Source organism: Trachemys scripta, chromosome 2 (genome assembly GCF_013100865.1).
Source record: "Trachemys scripta elegans isolate TJP31775 chromosome 2, CAS_Tse_1.0, whole genome shotgun sequence".
Lineage (NCBI taxonomy): Eukaryota > Metazoa > Chordata > Testudines > Emydidae > Trachemys > Trachemys scripta.
This window is the reverse complement of record NC_048299.1, coordinates 193,722,610-193,745,334: the sequence shown is the minus strand read 5'-3', so window position 1 is coordinate 193,745,334 and position 22,725 is coordinate 193,722,610. Positions and strand designations below refer to the sequence as shown.

The 22,725-nt window shown below is 41.7% G+C and overlaps 1 protein-coding gene across 3 annotated transcripts in view; it reads left to right on the top strand.

Moving 5' to 3' along the window:
- Positions 1-22,725, top strand: part of LDLRAD4 (low density lipoprotein receptor class A domain containing 4) — a 426,827-nt gene that overhangs the window by 160,035 nt on the left and 244,067 nt on the right. For 2 of the 3 annotated variants that reach the window (XM_034762567.1, XM_034762568.1), the window contains one exon: positions 12,793-13,254. In XM_034762567.1, the coding sequence (XP_034618458.1) occupies positions 13,215-13,254 (40 nt within the window). In that variant the 5' untranslated portion in view covers positions 12,793-13,214. The remainder of the gene's footprint in view (positions 1-12,792; positions 13,255-22,725) is intronic. The other variant, XM_034762570.1, reaches the window with a different exon arrangement.

Below are 22,725 nucleotides of genomic sequence, written 5' to 3'. Positions count from 1 at the left end.
CCCATCCTACTGAAACCTGCATATCTGCTTCCTTTGCTGGAGAACAAACAGCAGACTTTTTCCAGGTTACCAGTTAGGCTGGGCATGTGGACCATACATGCAACTTGTGGACATATAAAAGTAAACATAATGTAGTAATCCTGATGAGGACAACAAGAAACACAAACCAGAGACATGGTTGTCAGTTATCCATAAATTTATGGACAATTGTAGAAGAAAAGAGAGCAAGGAACTGCACATCTAAAAGAAACAAAATAGCCTAATTCCTGACCATAAAAATAGTAATTTTAGACCCTTTTCTGCAAAATGTATTTTCCCTCTTGTGGCCTTTAATGAATTGATAAGAGAAAGTATTGTTAAAGCTGAACTGCTATCATACTTATTTTAAACAAAAGTGATATGCTATTCACAATGCTTTAATTTTAAAATAATACACATGAGCACGGAAACAAGTATATCAGGATGGTTTTAGAGGATGACATAGATATTATTTATTAATATATTATTTATTAATGAAAAGTTATCAATAAAAAAATTGGATGTCAAAAAATAAAAATATCCAGGTGGTTGGTGAATTGTTTGGGATTGCAGTGATGTTCAAAACCTCTGACTGAACTACATTTGAAAAGAGAGTGTAAGCTTGCTATGTCCTGCTCACCTTCCTTGCATTAGTAGTGCAGAAGAGCTGATTTTAATGGAGTTGTTTGGATGTAACTGAGAACAGAATTTAGTCCCTTGTCTCTATACTATTGCTTTACATAAACAAATATGTTACACACCAAATTGTCTGCTGAGACCAGAAAAAGCGCTAGTCTCTTTGGTTTTGGTATATTAAGTGACTCTGAACTAGGGCAGAATACTCTGTGCTGCTTGCTGAGAAAAAGGGTTTTACCTGATTATCTTTGGATATTGTTTCCACTGCCCCACTCGCCTACTATATTTGTGTTTTGCGTGTGTGGAATTTTGTTGTTGTCAGATATTGTTTCTGAGATGCCGAGAGGTAAAGGGGAGCATTTATGACTGTTAGCAGCAGCAGGAATGACTCCCTGTGGAAGAGCCTGCTGGACATGGGAGAACAATATGGTTGATCTATACTTAAATAAAAAAAGAGTGGCATCGGGGTGATTTTTAGAACACAAGACGAGAGAAGTCACTTGGCATTTACAGTAGGATTGGTTCATCTGAGAGCTAAATAAATATCAATGGAAAAGCACTATGGAATTTGACCTAAATTTTAAAAGTGAGTAGTGATTTTGTGTGCCTTGATTTTTGGGGGCCCAACATAAAGTGCTTCAAGGAACCTGATTTTCAGAAGTTCTGAGTACCTGCCCTATCAAAATGACACTTTTTAAGGTAGGTCAATTTGGGCACCTACTAATAGTCATTTTTTTTAACCTGTCCTTTTGGTTTTTTTAACATCAGTGTATTTGGCAGACTGGCGAGGTTTTTATTTTTATTAAATACAAACTTGAATTCCAAGTGTCGAGAAGATGTGTGTAGATTCCATTTGTGGCTTAAAACTAGCAGCCATTGCCACTTTAAATTTTGCCTGCCTTTCTGTCTGTCTGATGTTTTACTAATTTGGCCTCCATTACCTGACCACTTCACAATATTGAATGTATAAGGAAGTAGTAGTCTACTAATTTTACAGATGGGGAACAGAGACTAAGTGACTTCTTAAAGGTTATACTGGAGGTTTTCAGCAGAACAGGAAATTGAAGCTGAGTTTCCCGAGCCCTAGGCGGGGGGTGCTTAACCACTGGAGTATCCTTCTTCTTCTCCTTCCTTTTTAAAAGTTAAAATTTGAAGTAAATTTTAGTCAGTAGTTCCCAGGGTGGTAGTTACTGATTCAGGACAGCATTTAAGCAAGTATGACAGGACAGCAATTAAGCAAGTCAATGTTAAGTCCCATTGACTTCAGTGCCTAGAGTTAAGCACATCCTGGAGTGCTGTCCTGAAAAGGACTGCTTTCCTGAACTGGGGCCTAGATTAGCTAGGACTACAGCAGGGTCCATTTCTGCAGTCCTGACCAGCAGAATACCCATTGACTTGAGTGAAAGCTTTGCTGAATTACTTGTACTAGTTTGACCACTTCCTAGCTGTATAATGCAGGAAATGGTGTTTATTCAAGTAGATGGTCTATCAAGAGAAGAAGGATGGTCTTGTGGTTAAGACACTGAACTGGGACTCAGGAGGAATGCCAGCTTTGGGCATATCATTTAATCTCTCTGTTCCTTTATAGTTCCTGATCTATAAAAATGGAGATGATAATACTTAATTTCTCCCACCATGTTTTTTTTTTCGCCTATTTGGATTGCAGATTCTTTGGGACGCTGACTTTATTTTATTATATATTGGTGCAGTACCTAGCAAAGCAGGACCTTGATCTCAGTTATGGCTTTTAATGATGATAAACAAGGTTTATATTTTTATTGTGCCATATAAAAACATTATTGCTTAAACCAAATATCAAAACTGATGGACTACAGATCAGCCAACGTGTGGCTTTTTCAGATAGAGAGAGCCCAGGACAATCCTTTAGTAGAGGTTTTTGTGATTTCTTGCAATAAAGATTAGTTCTGGATAAAATGGGTATAATATAATTTATTTGTCTTTGTCAATTTGCTGAAGTGGATTTCTCAAGTAGATGATCAAACATAACCAAGGGTAAATAAATGCATACCTTCTCTTATGTTACTAGAAGCTTACTCATACAACTCTTATTTTTGGAGGCTGCCACTACTGTATTGCAGGAAGACATAGTTTCCTATGTTATTAACAATGGTTCCAGGAATACCCTACAGCTGATATACCCAGTCAATATCTGGTTTGCTTGTCGGATAATGTTCTATTTGCACATCTTTATCTAGCGCACAGACAGATGACTACTTGACTACTAAGACACTGTAAATATATCAAATGAATTATTTCAGCATGGTTTGATTTGCAGGACAAACTAGAACTGCATTTACATAGTAATGCATATAAAATACTAGGGGGCCTTTCCCCTAAGTTCCTTGCACTCCTGAACAGCTGCTGCTCACAACAGATGAACTTTCACAGCACTGATGGATCCAGCCTTCCAGGAAGATCTGAAACTCTATCAGTGTTTCCTCAATATAGAAGGTGCCAGGGTGTGCTCATTAAACGATTTAATACATGGTTAAATCTTTGCTTTTTTCTTTACTAAGGGCCCAGTTATGTAACATGCTAAGTGCCTCTTGAGAGGTGCTGAGCGCCCTCAGTTCCCATCAAAAAGTGAATAGCACGAGTGGGCCTTGTGTTTAACTACAGCAAAGACAGTACCTCATTTCCCTTATGTCTCTGATTTCATCATTGCCTGACCTATTAAACATCAACGTATTTTGTATTACAGCTGACATAAATATAGTGTTCTCATCTGCATCCTGAAAGTATTTTCCAACATGTGCATCTTGTTGTGCCTTTGCAATCAAATCAAGTAATTCTACAGAAGTTAAGTGACTTCCTTGGCTGACTCTTCAAGCTAACCTCTGTATTTGCAGAGTCCCATGGGGAGTTAGTCACACAATTCCCATTAAAGTTCTTGGTAGTGTTGGGTGAATATGGCTGTGTAGCTCTCAAGATTTTAGTTTGAGTTGAGGACACAATCTATGTCTTTAGGTCCCCATAGTTCCCAGAAAAGCTATTGAGCTCAAATGTGTTGCTTTTTTAAAAGAACTTAAATAAAACTTTACTTAGGTTCAGAGACACACTCATCTCTATGAACATGCTGTGTGTGTATGTGTGTGAGAGAGAGAAACTTTATCAACGCGCGTATCGTGTGGGCACGTATGTATGGAAATATTGGCTGTTGTAACCAGTTCTGTGGGAGGGGTTCCTTCCAGCTGTGCACTCTCCCCCCGTGCACCCAAAAGGCGTTGTCTCATGTTTTGATTATCTGGCAAATGACCACCCCAGGGTCTCCCAGGAGGTTTACGGTTGACATAACTACCATCTGCTGCAAGAAGGAAGCACTGCCAACTTGCCTCTCCTATAAAAGGGTTGTCAGTGGAGAGAGAACAAATGGCTTACAAACTTGTTTTATAGCAAAGGGCTTAGGAGGTAATGGAGAAATCAGGAAGGTAATTTGGAGCTGGGAGGGAAGAAATTGGGAAGTGTATGAGGTAAAGTATTTGGAAAGGCCATTCATTTTGTAATTTTCTTGGGTCAGTGAGTACACTTTTTTGTGTGGATATTGGAATTAGTGATGAACTAAGTGGCTGAAATATTTAGCTGCTGAGATAGCCCTGGCTAAAGTTACGCATTGTGCAGGTTATTTTTGAGCTGCTGCTTTTGTTGAGATGAAGGGAGGCAGGGAGCAGCACGGATGTAAGGAGCAGCACGGATGTAAGGTGGAGAGGGAGAGGAGAGAAATACTAATTTCTTCTTCCACTTTGCTTCTTTGGGAGCATTCCTGACAACAGCAAAATTTTTCACATGTGCTGTTCCTCCACTGTGTCCCTCCCAAGAGGCACAGCAGAGTGAAACGAATAGGAATCATGTCAGCTTCACTCTGCTTCTCCTGCTAATGTAGGTGACCAAGTGCTGTGAGCAGGTGCCACACTCCTGATTCTCCTGTGGGGACATGGGGGCAGGAGGAACTAAATTGGAGGTGTAGCAGGATGCAGGATTCTGTAATCTGTGAACCCCTTTGTCTCTAGCAGCAACTACATTTGTAATGTAAAACACCTGAACAGAAGTCAAAACCTGTGGTACCTACTTCACAATCTACTTTTTCCTGCATACAGGTACTCAGCTATTTGTTGGCAACAGAGTACTATGATTTTAGTTTGGCCATTAAATAAGAATTTGGAGAGGCTTTCAGAAGCTGTTCCTAGATGTTAAAATAACAAATTAGATATTGTTAGACACATTCCTAAAATATCACTTTCTTCCATCCACTCTAATTTATGTGCCTGCCAGTCTTCTGCAAATTCAAAAATTGTTCAGACCAAGAGAATTTTGGAAGGGGTTGCTTTTGCCAAAGGTAAATCGAAATTGAATTATGTTGCTATCATGTTTAGTATTAATTTTGTTGGAAAATAAAACATTTATCTTCTTGATCTCTCTGGGTTCATAGACTAATGTGATTTAGGACTTTTTCCCTTGTAGGCTCTAAGTGATTCACAGATTAAGGCCAGAATGTGACCATCGTGATCATCTATAGAACACAGGCCATAGAATTTCTTCCAGTAATTATTGCATCAAGCCCAATAATTTGTGATTCAGATCACACTGAAATTTTTATTTTCAGTGATCATATTTAGGGGAGTAAATATAGAATTGGACAATATTTATTCTTCCCTTGACATCAGACTTTTGGAAATAATAAATTTAGCTACCCTTCCCTCTCCCCACCTCAAATCTAATTGGTTACATTTTTCTTTAGAACGCTGAGAATTTCAAAGAAATGGAAATACTGGATTCCAAAGCTTGATTCCCAGTCCTCAGCATTCTTTGAGAGTACTGTAGAGACTATGTGCTTGACATCGGCCTCTCCTACAAATTGAGGAATGGTGTTGAGCTCCAGAGGATGGTGATGTTGATTGCACACATTTCTAAAGCTCCCATCATTGGTATTATGTCTCCCTCAGCGAAAAAATGGTGGCCTCCCAGGTTGTATGGAAATGTGAGGCTCTTTAGGATGAAAGCCCTGTCACGGGGTCCACTTACCACAGGTGGTGCCTTCTTCTGACCCCTCTGGGAATTAGCTCCTTACAGGTCTGAGTAGGGTGACCAGATAGAAACTGTGAAAAATCAGGATGGGGGTGCGGGGTAGTCGGTGCCTATATAAGAAAAAATCCCAAATATTGGGACTGTCCCTATAAAATCGGGATATCTGGTCACCCTAGGTCTGAGCCCCTCTTCTGCTGTTTGCTGCACGCTCTGCTGCTGCTCTCTCTCTGGCCCCTCTCTTGCTCTGGGCGCTGTAGCCGCCTCTTTCTGACTTGGCCCTCTGGCCAGGTCACTGTTCGTGTTTCCCCCTTCACGGGGTATCAAAGTCTTTCCTGACAAATGGGCTTGGGCAGTCTTCCCATTTACTTCCCAGACAGTGCCATTTCTTCAGTGGCTGGTTGGGGAACCCAGGCCCATCCTCTACTCTGGGTGCCAGCTCTGGGGCCCTTTCTTCAGCAGTGAAGATCCGTTCCCTCCTGGTCCTTACTGTCCTTCCCTGAGCTTCTTCCATACCCTGCTCCCCATTTGCCAGCCTCACAACTTCCTCCTCCCAGGGAGTGACTGCAACCTACTCCCTGCAGTCCCTAGCTGCTCTCAGCTTCTGGGCTTTATACAGGCCCTGTCTGTGTCTCCACAGGTAAGCTTTCCCTAATTAGGGCCTTCCTCTCAGCTTTAATTCTCCCAACCTGCAGCCTAATAGGTCAATTGGCCTATCTGGCCTCTCTTAAGCCGTTCAGGGTGAGTGTGGGGTGAGCACCCCATCACAGGCCCCAAACCACAATTATTTTGCTTATAAAATGAAAGGAATATGATGTGCAGGGCTGGCCTTGTGGGTGGGCGATGTAGGCAACTGCCAAGTGTACTGTGGTCAAGAGGCAAGGAGTGGGGTAGGCCTGGCATGCAAGGCTGTAGAAAGGAGCTCACGGCAATAGGCAGGGAGAGGCAGCAGTGCCTGGAGGTGATGGTGGGGGGGAGTGAGGAGCCTGGGGACTCTGCTGGGGCCAGAGGAATGGGTGGGGATCCCAGGGAGGCAGCTGGGATCAGGGATGCCAAAATACAAGTTCACCCAGGGCGCATTTTTCCCTAAGGTGGCCCTGATTAGGTGTGCTTGCTGGTGTTAGGAGTTGCATAGAATATTGACTGATTTCTGTAGGTAATATCCGTGAATAAATCATTGAAAGGACTACTACAGTTGAAATATTCTCAGCTACATGATTTACCAGCAACTGCTTAATTTGGTATGGGGAGACACTCAAAAAGGATTTGTTTTACAGCATTGCTTATTTCCCAGATGGCTTCTTGGACTCATCAGGTTCACCCAAAAGAAAATAACTGTGATATAAATGACTTTCACCCAAGCAATTTTTTTAAAAAGAACAACTTGGCCCTGTGAAGAGCTCCACTGGCAGCACATGGTTGGAATTTGGGGTGAATCTTGGTCTCTTATTTTCCAAACTTGAAGTGGCTTGGAGTGCCTCAGCTCATTTTCTTGATAGGGCAGGAAAGAGGATGCTTCATATGTTATTCTAGGAACTTGTCCTTTTCCTTGCCTAGACCCCTTCTCCCACCCCAGCCAACCCAAAAAGAGCATGACTGGATCTGGAGGGAGTTTTCTCTGGTTTTCTCTGGACAAAAAAAATCTGGTTTTCTTGTCTAGAAGGACAGGTCACCTCAGTGCAGAGCTTTTTGTAATAAAGGGGGGAAATTAGTGATTTCAGAGAACCCTGCTTCCTGAACAAGTTAATGATATCCAAAAGGATATCAAACTGTATGGTGCAGATACACCCAATACATACATTAGGAATCATGTCACCCATAATTGATGTTATCCAGTAGGGTGGAATGCAGCAGCTGTTTAATAGTGCGGAGCTGTGCTACACAATAGTTTAGGACACGTAGTAAAGAGTACCAGAAGCATTTGAAACTGTCTGTGTATTGGGTGGTGAAATTAGATAGGCATAATGTAACCACCTGACTTTAAATTCGGTTTGCATACCTTCTCTTGTGAAAAATGTCATGAGACCTTTAATGCCCATAAGTGGTCTCATCTGAAAGGTGGCATTTCCTGAGGCCTGGTACTTCATTAGCGGCATGCTCAGGCACTGGCACAGCACTAGCTCACAAAGAAGAGAAATTTTACATAAGAGCTAGAGAAATAACAAAAGATCACACAGAAAAATACATACCTTACTCTCTAACAAAGGAGACTGTGTAACTGGTAAATATTTATGTCAGACTGAGAAATCCCAAGGGAGAAACAAAAGCAGGGCTTAAAAAATTAAAGACTGCTTTCAGAGACAGAAAAATGTAACCTACAAAACTCTGTGTGATTGCTCAGGAGAATGAAGAAGTAAGCAGGACTACTGTAGACATATATGTATAAACTGTAGGCAGTTAATATATGTTTACATTCTAATAATTTCAGTCGCTTCAGCACATCTTTAAAATCCTTTGTGGTATTTTAGAAAATGTATACCAATCCTTCCAACCAAATCACTACTATAATATAAATATAAGGATATTAAGATATAATGGATATAGGCCTTGATTCAGCAAAGTATTTAAGCATATGCCTGTCCACTTGAGTAGTGCCACTGGCTTCAGTAGGGTCATTCACATACATGAATTTAGGCAAGTGTTTAAATACCTTGCTGGATCGGGCCTATAGTGCTCTTGAAAGATTGACAGTCGTAGCTTTGTCATCTCTTTATCCATAAAACCCGTAAGGCAACCAATGGACAAGCTTTCCTACACTGCTCTGTCAATATGCTTCTGCAGGCATCACAAGGAGTGGGTGTTAGGGTAGTTCAGTCCCTCTGTCCTTTAACTCTCACTGCCCTCTGCTGAAACTACCAACAAGAGAACTGATCCTTGCCCCAGGTTAAATTAAACCACAGCCACGCAATTAATTTCTTACATTTTTCAAAAGTATAAACATATGGAATTTCACTGTAGCTGTTCCTGTTACCGATTTAAAAACATCTTAACTAAGTATTTACCCTTTTTTTGGATATCACGGGCAAAATGACTGTCACAGGAGATACTGCCCACAACTCTGATCTTTCTGAGAATACAATCAATTGGCTCTCACTGCATATCTATCACCAAGGGAACAGCACACAGCCAAAGAAACAGACAATACTCAGTGGAAGGAAATGGGGGGGGGGGGGGGTGGAACCCTGCAATATTTACTTTTTAAATATATTTTGAATTAAGATGTTACAAAGATATCAGTATTGGAAAAATATGGTTTCACTTCTTGTTTGAGTATGACCCACTGAGGATTGGCTTTAACAATTGTCCAGTATGTAAATATTATTACAGGATTTAAATCCACTCACTATTTAACCTACTGCTGCCGTTTTTCTCTCTCATTTCCATTTTTTGTTAAACTGGTCTGTTGATGGTGTTTGCCAAACACCAGCAGAAGAGAAGAAGATAGCAAGGGATAAAGAAAGAGGAGTAGATAAATCTATCATGAGACTCTCTAAATTACTTTACTGTTCTATGCAGTGTGTTGAGCAGTGAAAATATTTTCCATATTCACTGTGTATGGAAATGGCATTGTCTTTCTCTGCTCTTCCAATCAGGAACAAATCTAAGCAGAGTGGAGAGGACAGAAGCAAAGGGATATGGTTTCCCTCTTCCCTAGTCAGTGTCGCCTGGGCTTCAATCATGTGAGGCATAAGTAGTTGGAAATCTTTAAAACACAGCAACATATTTTTTAAAACAATGTTTTCTTTTGCTTCTGAGACTAGCATAACAGCACAGTCGTGCAAGTGGAAACAGAAGTAGAAACAGAATTCCTGTAGGAATTGGAATGGAGATGATAGAGCAAAATATAGTCATTGTATCGTGGACGTGGTTTTGCATCTAATCAATATAATAGAGCTTGAGCCTCATTGAGGCTCCTACGGGCTATTATAACATTAATAATAACTTGGGATTTACAATAATAGTGATAGTGTCTCTCCAGTTGTTACTGATCTTTTTTTTTTTTTTTTTAATATTGTCAAACTCCTTTTAGAAAGTTAGTTTAAAATCTATGGGCCAACTAGTATAAACTGGTATAGCTGAGGACCTGGCCTACTGTTTCTAAAAGGAGTTTGATAACTAGGTTCTGGCCTGTGTGTGTGTATTCACAATCATGTATTTAGAAAATAAAGACAAATCCCCTGCTATTTAAATCCAAGTTCAGTTCTTACTAAAATGTTTCCGTGCAATTCTTCCAATGACTATCTCTTAATTGTAAACTGAAGTAAATCACTGACTTACTTTAGTAGCGTCAAATATGATATTTTAAAAAATTATAGGAAATTGCCATTTTGATGGTTGGCGGCCGTATAGGACAAAATGAATTACATTCACCATTTGAAAGCACTGGAAATCTGATTGATCAAAAGAATTTACACCAACTCTGAAACAGAGTTTTCAAATAGTGAATTTGATTTCTAACACTAATTTTGGCCCTATAGACTGTCAGCACTATGCATGCTTCCCCAAAATGGTTCTTCAGAGCACCATAATCCTCTTCTGCAGCACCCCTAGTAGTTCAGTACTGAGTCTCTTTAGGGAAGCTTATTGTGTACCAGGTGAGATTATGCTCTTGTGATATCAGGATATGTCCCTGAGATACCAGAAGTTTTCTTTACTTGTCGCCTAAGTTAAGATTTAAAGCCAGAGCTCCAATGGTGAAAGTCTAATACACTAGCTATGCTGCATACAAGTCTTATTATGCTATGTCATACAACTCCATAACCACTCCAACTGAAGAAGTAAGGGATGCTGAACGAGCCTATTTGGAACAATTACTAAACAGCGTTGGTGTCTTGAGTAATTGCATTAATAATGTTGCCCCTTGCCCCTCCTTGTTTGAATACGAGTACTTAGCCAGCCAATCTGCCATCCCTCTTTACCCCTAGGCTGTGTCTTGATGGACAGAAAGGATATGTTTTTCAAATGTGTTGTCTTAACATTTTGAAAAAGCCCATTAAGACTCAGGCTAATCTATTTGCTGGCTATGGTGTCGCCTGGGTGGGGTGGGAGGTCAACTGAGCATTAAGCTAACTCCACTGAGCTAACAGAACAAACAGATCCTTTTTGCCTATCAAGATGCGGCCTTAATGATGAACTTGAGGACCAGCTGCTCATGCATTGGTGCACTTTGCAGCATAAGATGCTCCAAAAGGCACAACTATACGGGGCCACTCAGGAAAGCTAAAGTGAATCAACTAAAGGTGTGAAGTCAGTACCCATAAATTAAAGTGTGTGAAACTCCTGTGTGTATGCCTCCTTGGAAGAGGATTAAGTTAAAGTGATTTAAAGCCATTTGACTCCTGAATGAGAGCCTGGCAGAGCCGGGTGGGGGATTAGCGCACTTTAATTTATGCTCATTGACATCACACCTTTAATTGAGTCAGTATAACTCTCCAGAGTATCTTTGTGCAGATAAGTCCAAAGAGAATGTCAGAATCTCCTGTGCAGTTCAGGACCATCGAGGATATTAAACCTCATGCTACAAGGTTTAAGCAGATCCCCTAAAGTACTTGGTGGTGGCCATTGACAGAGACAATATATTGGACTAGCTGGACCTGGGGTCTGATCCAGGTCCAGGAATGTATGACAATTCCTATGTTCCTGTGGAGACTCTTATTGGATCACAACATGTGGGCCAGTGGAGAAACAATATAGAATGGCCCTGCACAGAGACATCTCAGCCCTGCGTGTGTCATTCAAGTAGGGAATGGTGCACCAGAGGCTGCTGCACGGAAGGGAGGAAACTAAAGCATCAATGGGTGGATTGAGGGAGGGATGATCATAGTGGACCCCACTTCTAAGCCCCCTTCAGCAGTCAATTTTCCTGTACCCCACAGCAATAAGTGCCCGAACCAGAGAATGTCTCAGATGTTGAAACATTACTTCATCCCTCTGGACTAATCTTGTTCCCAAAACACACAAAATACTTCCCTAGTTGCCAAAACCATCCCATATGCATCCTACTGGTGTCCCCATAATGAGACTAAATATATGTCCTAGTTGAAATAGTCTGGTCACCCTCCTACTTAACATGATAGTCATTCACAGATGCCTGTTCCTTAATTCTCCTAGAGAGAGTAACAAGTACTGTGGAGAAGTTCAGCCCCCTTTGTCCTCAGGGATTCTCAACCTTTTTCTTTCTGAGGGCCCCCCAACATGCTATAAAAACTCCATGGGCCACCAGTGCCACAGTAACTGGTTGTCTGCATATAAAAGCCAGAGCCAGTGTTAGGGGGTAGCCAGCAGGACAGATGCCTGGGGTCCCATGTAACGGGGCCCCTGCAAAGCTACATTGCTCAGGCTTCAGCTGGAGCCCTGGGTGGCGGGGTTCAGGGCCCTGGGCTTCAGCCCCATTCAATGGGGCTTTGGCTTTCTGCCCTGGGCCCCAGAAAATCTAACACTGTCCCTCTTGGTGGACCCCTTAAAACCTGCTCACAGCCCCCCAGGGGATCTGGGGATCCCTGGTTGAGAATCATTGCTCTATAACTTTTTAAACCTTTCTAAGCATCTAGGTAGCATCTTCTGTGTTTCAACTGAGATTTTGAACAGGTTTTTAACAGCACCTGTAGCAAAGGGGTTTTAACCATGGAAGACAATAGTTAGACGCACACACGCAGGTTCACAGTCTGCAGTACTCTGCATCTTGCTCCAGAAAAGAAGGGAAGCAGCTTTATAAAATGCTGCTAACCTCACTGTGATTGTGAATAGGCTAGACTTGAGATCCTTAAGTGTTTTTCCTTTTCCCTTTTAACTGCAATTTTGTTATTGTACGGCTGCCCCCATCTCTACTAAATATGGCTTTTGAAATGTAAATCATATCATGTTCTCAGCGATGCATCTGACACCCTCAGCACTGTTTCTCTTTGCACTTCAAAGAGCTGTGCGGTCACACTTTGCATCTCAGCAAAATCACAATATTTGCCTTCTGAAGATCTCCTTTAATGTGTACAATCAATCCCTGATCATGTGTTTTGGGTTTTTTTGTTCCCCAGAGTCTATTAATATTAATGTTGCTAGAGGTCATCAGGAAACATAATCTCTTCTTTTTTAATTTCTCAGTGAGTGTGCCTGAAGGGGGAGAGAAGCACAAGAGAGACAAGACAATTGAACATCACAAGTGGCTCAGTCCCAAAAAAATTATGCTGGATGAACAGTGGATTAGAACTAAATTTTAAAAAGGAAATACAATCTCAGTCTGACAATTGTCTTCACTTTCAAATTCATCATGGCCAAAATCCTCTGGCTGGACGGCTGAGGTGAGTGTCGTACGTTTGCTGTTTGGGCTCAGTGCATATCCCTTGTACCTACGGCTCAAAGGACCTGGGAGCAGGTGGGAATTGGATGATGCCAAATGCTGGAATGGGGAGAGAAATGGACTGTGACAAGCTAAGATGGAAGTGACTTGACAGCTTCAAGCCTAGCAGTTGCCTCTAGTAAGGACAGGTTAAGATTGGAATCACAAGTTTCGCTGAGAGAGCAGTATGCAGGAAGCTGGTTTTCAGGCCACAAATGCTTTCACAGGTAAGGACCTTTGTCGCTATCATTAAACTAATAATTTTTGGGCAGATTACTGTTGTTTGGGAAAATAAGTGGCATTAGTATGTGGCAGTAGACAGCACTTGTGGTGAGCATTACATTCAGTGAAATAAATAATTCAACTCCTATAAGATAACAGAGACTAACTCAGCATTTGGTTCAGTTATTTTAAGTTCTTTGAAATCGATGGCTATGTGCCTTCGGAAGAGAGCACCCAAACTTTGCTGATCCAGGTGTTTCACTGACAACTTGCCAGGGGCAGGAGGGGCCGCCTAAATTGCATAAAATGTAGCAGGTTACAACTGCTCTTATTTTTAATATGGAAGTGAGTCCTGGAGAGACTACAGGTCACAGCAGGCAAAGTGCCCTGTCTTGTCTCAAGCAGAGCTGCTGCATATTGGATTTTGTAGTCTTCATGGGCTGTATCTCCATACGCAAGTGGTGTCCATGAGCTGAATTTGCCACGTGATTGTCATTTGGGCCACTCTTGCTTTAGTTGCCAGGGTATTTAGTCAATAAAATAACTGGTTCAAATTTATTTTCCTGTAGGTGTGTTGGAAACAAAATAAGAAAGCAAATAAGGCTGTGCTTTCTTTTCAAGAAATCTTCTAGTGAAAATTCCATTATAATCTTTCCATATGTCTCTCTTGATTTCTAATGGGGGTGAGGTGGGCAATAGACCTTGTTGCTTTGTTCCCATGCCTGCTGGCCAACTAAGAACTAGCGGGAACTGGCTGAAAATTCTACTGGAATTTCTGTCTTTAGAAGAATTTAGATAATGGTCTAGTACCACAGCACAAATTAAGTATAGGACGTGTAACATGCATTTTTCCCATTTTAAAATCAGGTGACGAATTACTGGATTATTATTAATTATTATTATTATTGGTTATTATTATTTTTTGGATACATATACCCAGGAAAGAATAATATCCCTGTTTCAGAGCTGCTTTCATCAATACTCCCGGCTGGACTGGTAGTTTTTTCCAGGGGCAGAATCCCAATTGCGCTTTCTGGTGGCAGCTTCCTCAGCACAGACATACTTCCCACTCTTTCTTGCCTGAATTTGAGAGTAACCCTAAATCCAGTTATTTTTATATTGAAGAAACATGACTAGAGAACTAGGGTTTAAAGCTTTCTCTAAATGAGGTTATGTTGTCATGTAGTGTGGCGTGCAAGGTTCACTCTGTCTCATAAGGGATTACCCTTTCTTCCTCAAAACAAAAAACTATGCTCTTAGGGATCTGCCCTCGCATAAAGGCATTAGGGTACTCTTCCATAGTGAAGAGTTACTCAAGTGTTTAAATATGTTTATAGGTATATATGCACACACCGTACATTCAGGTGACTTGTAAAGGAACCAAGCTGAAAACTCATCCCTTTATGTTATGACAAGGAGAAAGGCATATTTTCTTCAAACTTGTTTCAGACTACTGTCTGCATTTTCTTTCTTGAGAATATTTGCTTCCTCGTTGTTATTTCAGTACAATATGTAGAGATAAACAATGACATTCAGTGGACAGCTTGTGAGTTAATTGCATGGTAGGTGAGTGTTCCTTAGAGAAATGCCCAGGAATGCATTTAAAGACATTTTTATTTTAATTTAACAGTTGCAATCAAAATGTAATGTTAGCAGTGAACTGTTGCTCCCACAACCCACACTTACTTCAATTATGAGAGTGGTGGTTTAGCCTCACAACAAAGTATTACAATGATATCCTGCAGTTAGTGTAGTCTGTAGTGAGGGGGAGGGTGTGAGCGCATGAAAAAGGCAGTTATTTGCCTCATTAGCATTTATATGTACAATAAAGAAGCTTTGAAATCTGTGTCAGTGTTGAGCCTAGTAGTACTAAGTGAGAGCAACTATAGTTACAAGCAGACTAATCACTTTCACTTTACAGCTGAATTAAGTGTTGGTGAAAGGAACCTTGGAAGACAGTATGCTTCTGTTTATCCATTATGGTACATCATGGCTCACCAACAAGTTTTAACCCTGAACCTGGAAGGCCTACTGTTAAGTCTCCATGCTCATTTTGTTGGGACAGCTGTCAAGGCTGCCAAACTGTAATTTATTTATTTGTTTGGTGATGTGATCACTTGTCCCTAAGAAATGGACTGAAGTCATTAAATCATTTCACATAGATAACCCAATAGCATCTGACAGTAACAGCTTTTTGTCTGTACTGACTATATACTGATCCGAATGGCTGACTTAGAGGTAAAAAGCTCAGTATACCATTACCAGTTCCCTGAATTATCTAGTCCCTTAACAGAGAGTAGTCTTTGTATAAATCTGCAACCCACTGTCCATTACCATTTCTTCTACTCAATAATAATTGATAAGAAACAGATTCAGTTTATTATATGTTCACAGTATTAATATTATTTTGACTTGAGCAGCATTTAGTTGTGCCCTTCCTCCCCCTCCTTCTTCTTGTGTGATATTCTCTGTGTGGATAGAGATATAATAGATAGAAGTAAGTAAATAGTATAGACATGCTTGAGTGTTAAAGGAACATATTACCCATTCTGCTCTGTCCAACTAACGGAGCGTTCTCAAGGTACTGTAAGAAGCACAATACTACATACATTTGTAATGACAGCTTTTAATAGAAATTAAAGTTAGATCAAAGCGAGAACCATTTATTCAATTACCTCTGAAATTTGGGAATCTGGATAAACACGACCCAGAGCCAAACCACTCCTGGTATGGTCTTTACAACACTTGACAAAGCTTTTTCAAAAACAAAGCCAGACTTTTCCTCATCTCCAAATGTGTAGTTAACCTTTTTGAGATAAATGCTGGAGGTAGCCATCTTTCTCAAAAGTCAAGTCATTGGCAGCTCAGTGTAAAACAGTATAAGCATTTTTCAAATCTGTCCTAGTAAATAAAATATAATAGCACTAAAGATACTATTAAAGGGAGTTGGAAATTCATTTATAGTTTGACATTGGGCTACCACTCTGCCATTGTCACAAATTTACATGACTTTCTAGCAAGATGGCCACCACTGGCAGTAGGCTCAGATATCCAACTATAATGAAAAACTTACTTTTGAAAAACACTACTTGAATGTACAGTAGAACATTCATTCTCCTCTCTGTGCCAGGCATGTTTGCATCTGCCTCCTTAGGTCAGTCTGACCTTCCTGGATACTCAGGAATTGCTTGTACAATCACAATTCTGTAGCCTTTATTTTAATTCTGAATTGATTAATAGTTCTGTGGTAAAGCACAGTGAGTCTGGCTCCTGTGCGGCCACAGTTTTAAGATTAATAGTGTAGTAATCACCCTTAGATTTGGAGGCTCTAGGAACACATGAAGAACGAAGACAGTGACCCCAGGCACAATCGTAAGTAAGAAGTTTTGTCTGTATTATAAGTTTTACTAAGCAGATAATTAGGGTTACAATCTCACATTTGTGTATAAAACCTGAGAGGCCATTCAATAGTTTCTGCTGTATTCATACTCACCTATCCAAAGATGCTATTTAGAGTCCCTCTAGTGGATCTCTCAACAGGTAGTTGTCATAGAAGGATGGTTCCTGCTGGGGTTGTCCCAGTGAGGTCTTCCCTCCAGGTCTTCCCACTTTATCTCAGCCAGGGCACCTCTTTTATCTTGTTGTTCTGTCCATGCCTAACACCTTATGCACATGCATGAGGGTTACAACCCTCCTTTTTCTTATCTGTACTTCCACACCCCAGGAATTTTGGAGGTGCTCCACTTTCTATAGGTCGTTCTCTTATTTCTCCTTTTTCTTATTCGCATCTTATTAACATTTAAGTCAACCTGTTTCCAGGGCAATCTGTGCTCAGAACAGAACTTTTTGTGATGTTACAATCAGGTGTCTTGTGGTCTATTTTTCCGTAACATCACCTATTGGCACACTGTTTGTAGTAATCTTGTGGCTTTCTTGGCATAGGGTCAGTCTTAGGTCACCCACTCATATCAAGTCTCCTTAAACCTGAGTCCTAGTGTGACTAAGCTGAAATCTTACAGGCCTTAGCCTGTAGACCTTGCATTACTGCCTTGTTTTACTTATATACCTAATACACACTCATCACTCCTATATACTTGTCAACCTTATACTCCTATAGTCCTGTCCTACTTATATCTATTCATTTCACATTGATTATGTATGACATAACATATGAGTTTACCATGACAATAACACACTTCAGTGATAAAATGAACTAACTGGACACAATCCCCCGTTTGTGAGTTTTCAAGATTAGTGTGTCACACACACATCTCTCACTGCTTCTTAATTCTTGGGAGATACTGATTATATTTTGTTAATGCCCCTTAGCACGCAGATAATAGTAGATTGTATTCTGCTATAGTTATTAAATGTTTGATTTGTAGATGTGTTATATGTTGAGCTCTGATAGTATTCTCTGCACTTCAGTATGCAGAAGAATACATGATCTCTGCCCCAAGAGCTTACAATCTAAATATATTGCACTCAGTAAGATTGAGAAAAACATAGTGTAATGAAACTAGTTTAAATATGGTAACGAATACTTCACAGGTCTGTTTCTCAGGCTTAAATACTTTAAAATAATTGCTGTCATTACAGATAAAAAAGCCACTCATAAAGCTATTCAGCAATGCCAGTGCCATATGATAGTGATAATTGTCAATTACAGCATTGTTAAATTTAAATCAATCTACCCTGGAATTTTCTAATCAATTACTGAACAAATATTGACTTTAGTAAGCTGTATTTTCCATATACAAATAGCCATTTGTTTCATACAGATGGAGAATTTTATATTTTCAGTGGACCCTTCTATAGATTTTGATTCAGACAGCAGAATGTGTACTGAATACTTATTTGCCAGAAGGGACCATTCTGATCATCTAGTCTGACCTCCTGTATAACACAGGCCATAGAACTTCCCCAAAATAATTCCTAGGGCATATCTTTCAGAAAACATCCAATCATGACTTCAGAATTGTCAGTGATGGAGAGAGACCATCATGACCCTTGGTAAATTGTTCCAATGGTTAATTACTCTCACCGTTCAAAATTCATGCCTTATTTCCATTTTGAATTTGTCTAGCTTCAACTTTCAGCCATTGATCATATTATACCTTTCTCTGCTCCATTGAAAAGCACATTAGATATATTTCAATTTTTTTATCACAGTAAAAAGGGTGGATTTTCTCGACTGAGAAAAATGAATGCAGCGTTCTTCAACTAAAACTCAGAAAATTAAAAGGGATACTTTAAAATGAAAATTGACTGTAAAAGCGCCATTGTAGTTTCTCCCTAATGAAACATGATTATTCATTTTATAAGGAAAAAAAGATGGGATATGAAAGTCCAGCTGTGTTCTTGCTGGTTCATGCATCATTACTAATGATGAAGATTTTGCATTTTGAATGTAGCAATTCATTTGATAATGCATGAGCCAGAAAAGAAGCCATTGCACATTGGCTCTGAGTGGCTGACAGGAATAACAAGCAATTACACTTACTTTTGTCAGTAAAGTAAACAGATAATACACAAGAAACAGATCTGCTGTGCAAGAAGATGCTATTTGAACATGTCAATGCTCTTACCCTACCTGCACCGTGGTTAGTTCATCCTCAAATTTTGGGGCTGAACTATAATCAAGATCCACTGGGTAAGGAATGTCCTCTAGCTTCTAAATACCTGCTTTTTAAAATTAATCAATCTTTCTCCAAAAAGTGAGAGAGGGGAAAGAAGCCACTTGTAATGCCTTGCATAAAACCCATGCTGGAGAGTAAAGAGTGCAGGAACAACTCTGGGCCCAAGATACCATGCCTGGACTGGCTTACTGGACATGCTCCAATTGGAGGAGAGACTTAAAAGAGGGTGTCTTCAGCACAGCAGGAGGGCAGATGGAGAGAGGCAGACCTGCACTCGTTGCTGCAGAGGGATTACTCCAGGAAGTCATTGCCGGGGGAGGTCTGCAGCTCAGAGCCGAGACTCCCTACCCTGCTGCGACCCGTGGACCAGGTCGCCAGGAACAACCATCAGCCACTATGCACCACAAGAGGAGGGGCACAGTAGTAGGAAGAGGCCCAGGGAAAAGGAGGGTTGCCAGCTTTGTAATCGCACAGAACTGAACACTCTTGCTCTGCCCTCTGCCCCGAGGCTGCCCCCTGCTCCCACCCCTTCTCTGAGGCCCTGCCCCCTCTCACTTCATTTTCCCCTCCCTCCGTCGCTCACTCTCACCCACTCTCACTCACTTTCAATGGGCTGGGGCAGGTGGTTGGGGTGCAGGAAGGGGTAAGGGCTCTGGCTGCGGGTGCGTGCTCCGGGGTGGGGTCAGAAATGAGGGGTTCAGTATATGGGAGGGGGCTCTTGGCTGGGGCAGGGGGTGGAGTGTGGGAGGGGGTGAGGGCTCTGCCTGGGGGTGTGGGCTCTGGGGTGGAGTACCTGGCCAATAGGAACTGTGGAGATAGTGCTCAGGGTGGAGGCAATACGCGGCGCCCCTGTGGCTGCCCTGTGCCGAGAAGCCGGACATGCTGGCCGCTTCCGGGAGCTACGTGGAACTAGGGCAGGCAGGCAGGCAGGCTGCCTTAGCCCCGCTGCACCGCCAACTGGACTTTTAGCAGCCCAGTCAGCTGTGCTGACCGGAGCAACTTTTTCGACTGGGCATTCTGGTCAACAAACAGATGTCTGGCAGCCCTAGGGGAGAAGGTTAGCCTGACCTCAGGTAGCAGACTTGTGCATTATGGTGCTCAAGAGGGCTCCTGAGACAGAACGCAGTGGACTGGTAGGGCCCAGGTTCCCCTATCCCATAACCATTAGGCTGCCACCATGGACTGCAGCTGCCCGGCAGGGAGGCTCACCCCCACTCACACCACCGTTTATGTAGGGCCTGTAGTGTGTTGTTTTTTTCCTGCAGGGGGAGCGCAAGATCGTTACAGCCCATTCCCAGAACAGTGCTGACAATATCGATGATGTCAGTGACCATGCTGATTCAGAAACATGGAGGTAACCAAAACAAAGAGACAATGTTAATATAGAACAGTAAAGTAAGCACAGCCAGAAACAGTTGGTGGCTGCCAAAGGGGAATTGGCTGGAAAACCCAAGAAACAGATGATGCAAGTGAAGAATGCTGCGGGTGGGGAGGAATAGCTCAGTGGTTTGAGCATTGGCCTGCTAAACCCAGGGTTGTGAGTTCAGTCCTTGAGGGGGCCACTTCGGAATCTGGAGCAAAATTAGTACTTGGTCCTGCTAGTGAAGGCAGGGGGCTGGACTCAATGACCTTTCAAGGTCCCTTCCAGTTCTAGGAGATAGGATATCTCCATTAATTTATTTTTATTTTATTTAACCCATTTAATTTTCAAGCTTCTAAGAGAATTAAAAAGTGAAGCATAAAACCAAAAGCAAAAATAAGATAAAACTGTTAAAGTACTTTCCCGTGTCGTTTTTAAAGCTGAAGCTGATGCATCATGTTTATTACATCTTTGGATACTTGGGTGGAGGCAAGAAAAATATGGGAAAGCAGCACTCTACTCTCATTGCAGTGATGCAAGCAGGGCCGGCTCTGGCTTTTTTGCCGCCCCAGGCAAAAAAGCCACGTGCCGCTCCCCCCCGGTGGGGAGCGCGGCAGGGGAGGGCGGCAAGCCCGGCTGGGGCTCTGCTCTCCCCGGCGGCCGGAGCGTCGGGGGGAGGGCGGCGAGCCCGCTGCGGCTCCATTCTCCCCGGCGGCCAGAGCGCCGCGGGGAGGGCAGCGAGCCCAGTCACAGCCCTGCTCTCGGGCCCGAGCGCCGCGCTGCCCCCCTCCAGGTGCCGCCCCAAGCACATGCTTGGTGGGCTGCGGCCTGGAGCCGGCCCTGGATGCAAGTGAAGAATGCTGGGCCAAATTCTGCTTTCACAAAGGCAACTCCTATTAAATTGGTAGGATTTGGTCAAAAGTCTAATATTTTGCTGCTTGGTTTCAACCAGACCATTTGACGTAATACAGTTTCTTTTTTCTTAATTTCCATTAAATAAAGAAAAAGAAACTTTCAATGGAAACATACACAACTATTTTATTATGCTATTTTATGTATTCATAAGCTGTAGAAATGCCTATAATCATATAAGATACACCTCTAACCCCTATATAACACGACCTGATATAACACGAATTCGGATATAACGCGGTAAAGCAGTGCTCCGGGGGGAGGAGGGAGGGAGCTGCGCACTCCAGCAGATCAAAGTTCGATATAACGCGGTAAGATTTTTTGGCTCCCGAGGACAACGTTATATCGGGGTAGAAGTGTAATTATTTACATTTTCTGAGATCTTGTGGGGTCAGTGGAGCTATCAATATATTACCCCATTATTTTTCAGTGAGCACTAGAATAGTCAAATCACACATGGATTAATTGTTTGCCAGTTATAATTGTTCTTAAATCAAAGCTTTCTTGTGGGTAGGTACACAAAAAATCCCTCTGTTAGCTAGTGGTTCCCCTCAACTTTCTTCTATTGCATTCCACACAAGTTCTAGTGGGCCAAAATTTGCCCCATTCCTGGGGTTTGACTTTATTTATAAAAGGCACTCATAGTGAAACAATATAAAATCCAGCCCAAGTCTTCTCCCCAGGCTTGGCTTACTCCCAGGTTTCCTCCCCAAAGACTTCCCAGCTCATGGTTGAGGTCTTCCCTCGAAGGATACTCCAACTTCCCTTTTGGCAGTGGACTATCGCATCAGCAGCAGCAATGAGTAAGCAAAATTTACTCAAGTTTCTAGCATCACTTGGGTAGTTTATAAACACTGCCAGCTTGTTACCTGCACTCAGAACGATTCCATTTTATTAGGGAAAGAAAGAAAAGGTACACTTATATATCTTTACAAACCTTCATTCTTTCAGAGTTTGGTCCTTTTCAAGACAGGGTTGTATCCAGTGGAAACTGCTGAGTTTTAAAATAGGGGGCATGTTGGCCAGGAGGAATTGGCTGTCTCTGAAGCACAGCCCACAATCAGGCTCTACCTATTTAACAACAAAACAAGATTCCACCCAAAATATCACTCCTCTTCTTTCCTGCTTGCTTTGATCATCATTGTTGATATTTAAGTTGTCACAATTAGACTTTAGAGCTTACCCAATCCTAGGTGCTCTGATACTACAGTAATGGGTGCAGTATAAAAACCTAATAGAATAAATGTGAGTAAATGAGACAATGTATACTTCTTAGCTCTTATTTCAAGTTGTCTGTAGCTGTCAGACAGTCGTAACTGCCCTCAGTTCACATTGCTAAAATTATGTTCAGAGCCACAAGGACTAGAGACTTACTTTTTAAATGAGAATTTTGGGCTGGATTCTCCAGTTTGCTGAGCCTACTTTGTATAAACAAAATGGCCTGGAAACAGCCATTGGGGAGAAACCCTTGTGTAGGGAAACTGACTACTGGCAGAAAGTTGGCAGAGGCAGCAAGGCTGCCTCTTGTGCCAGCTGCCTCAGAGCCCTAATGTGAGGGGGCACAT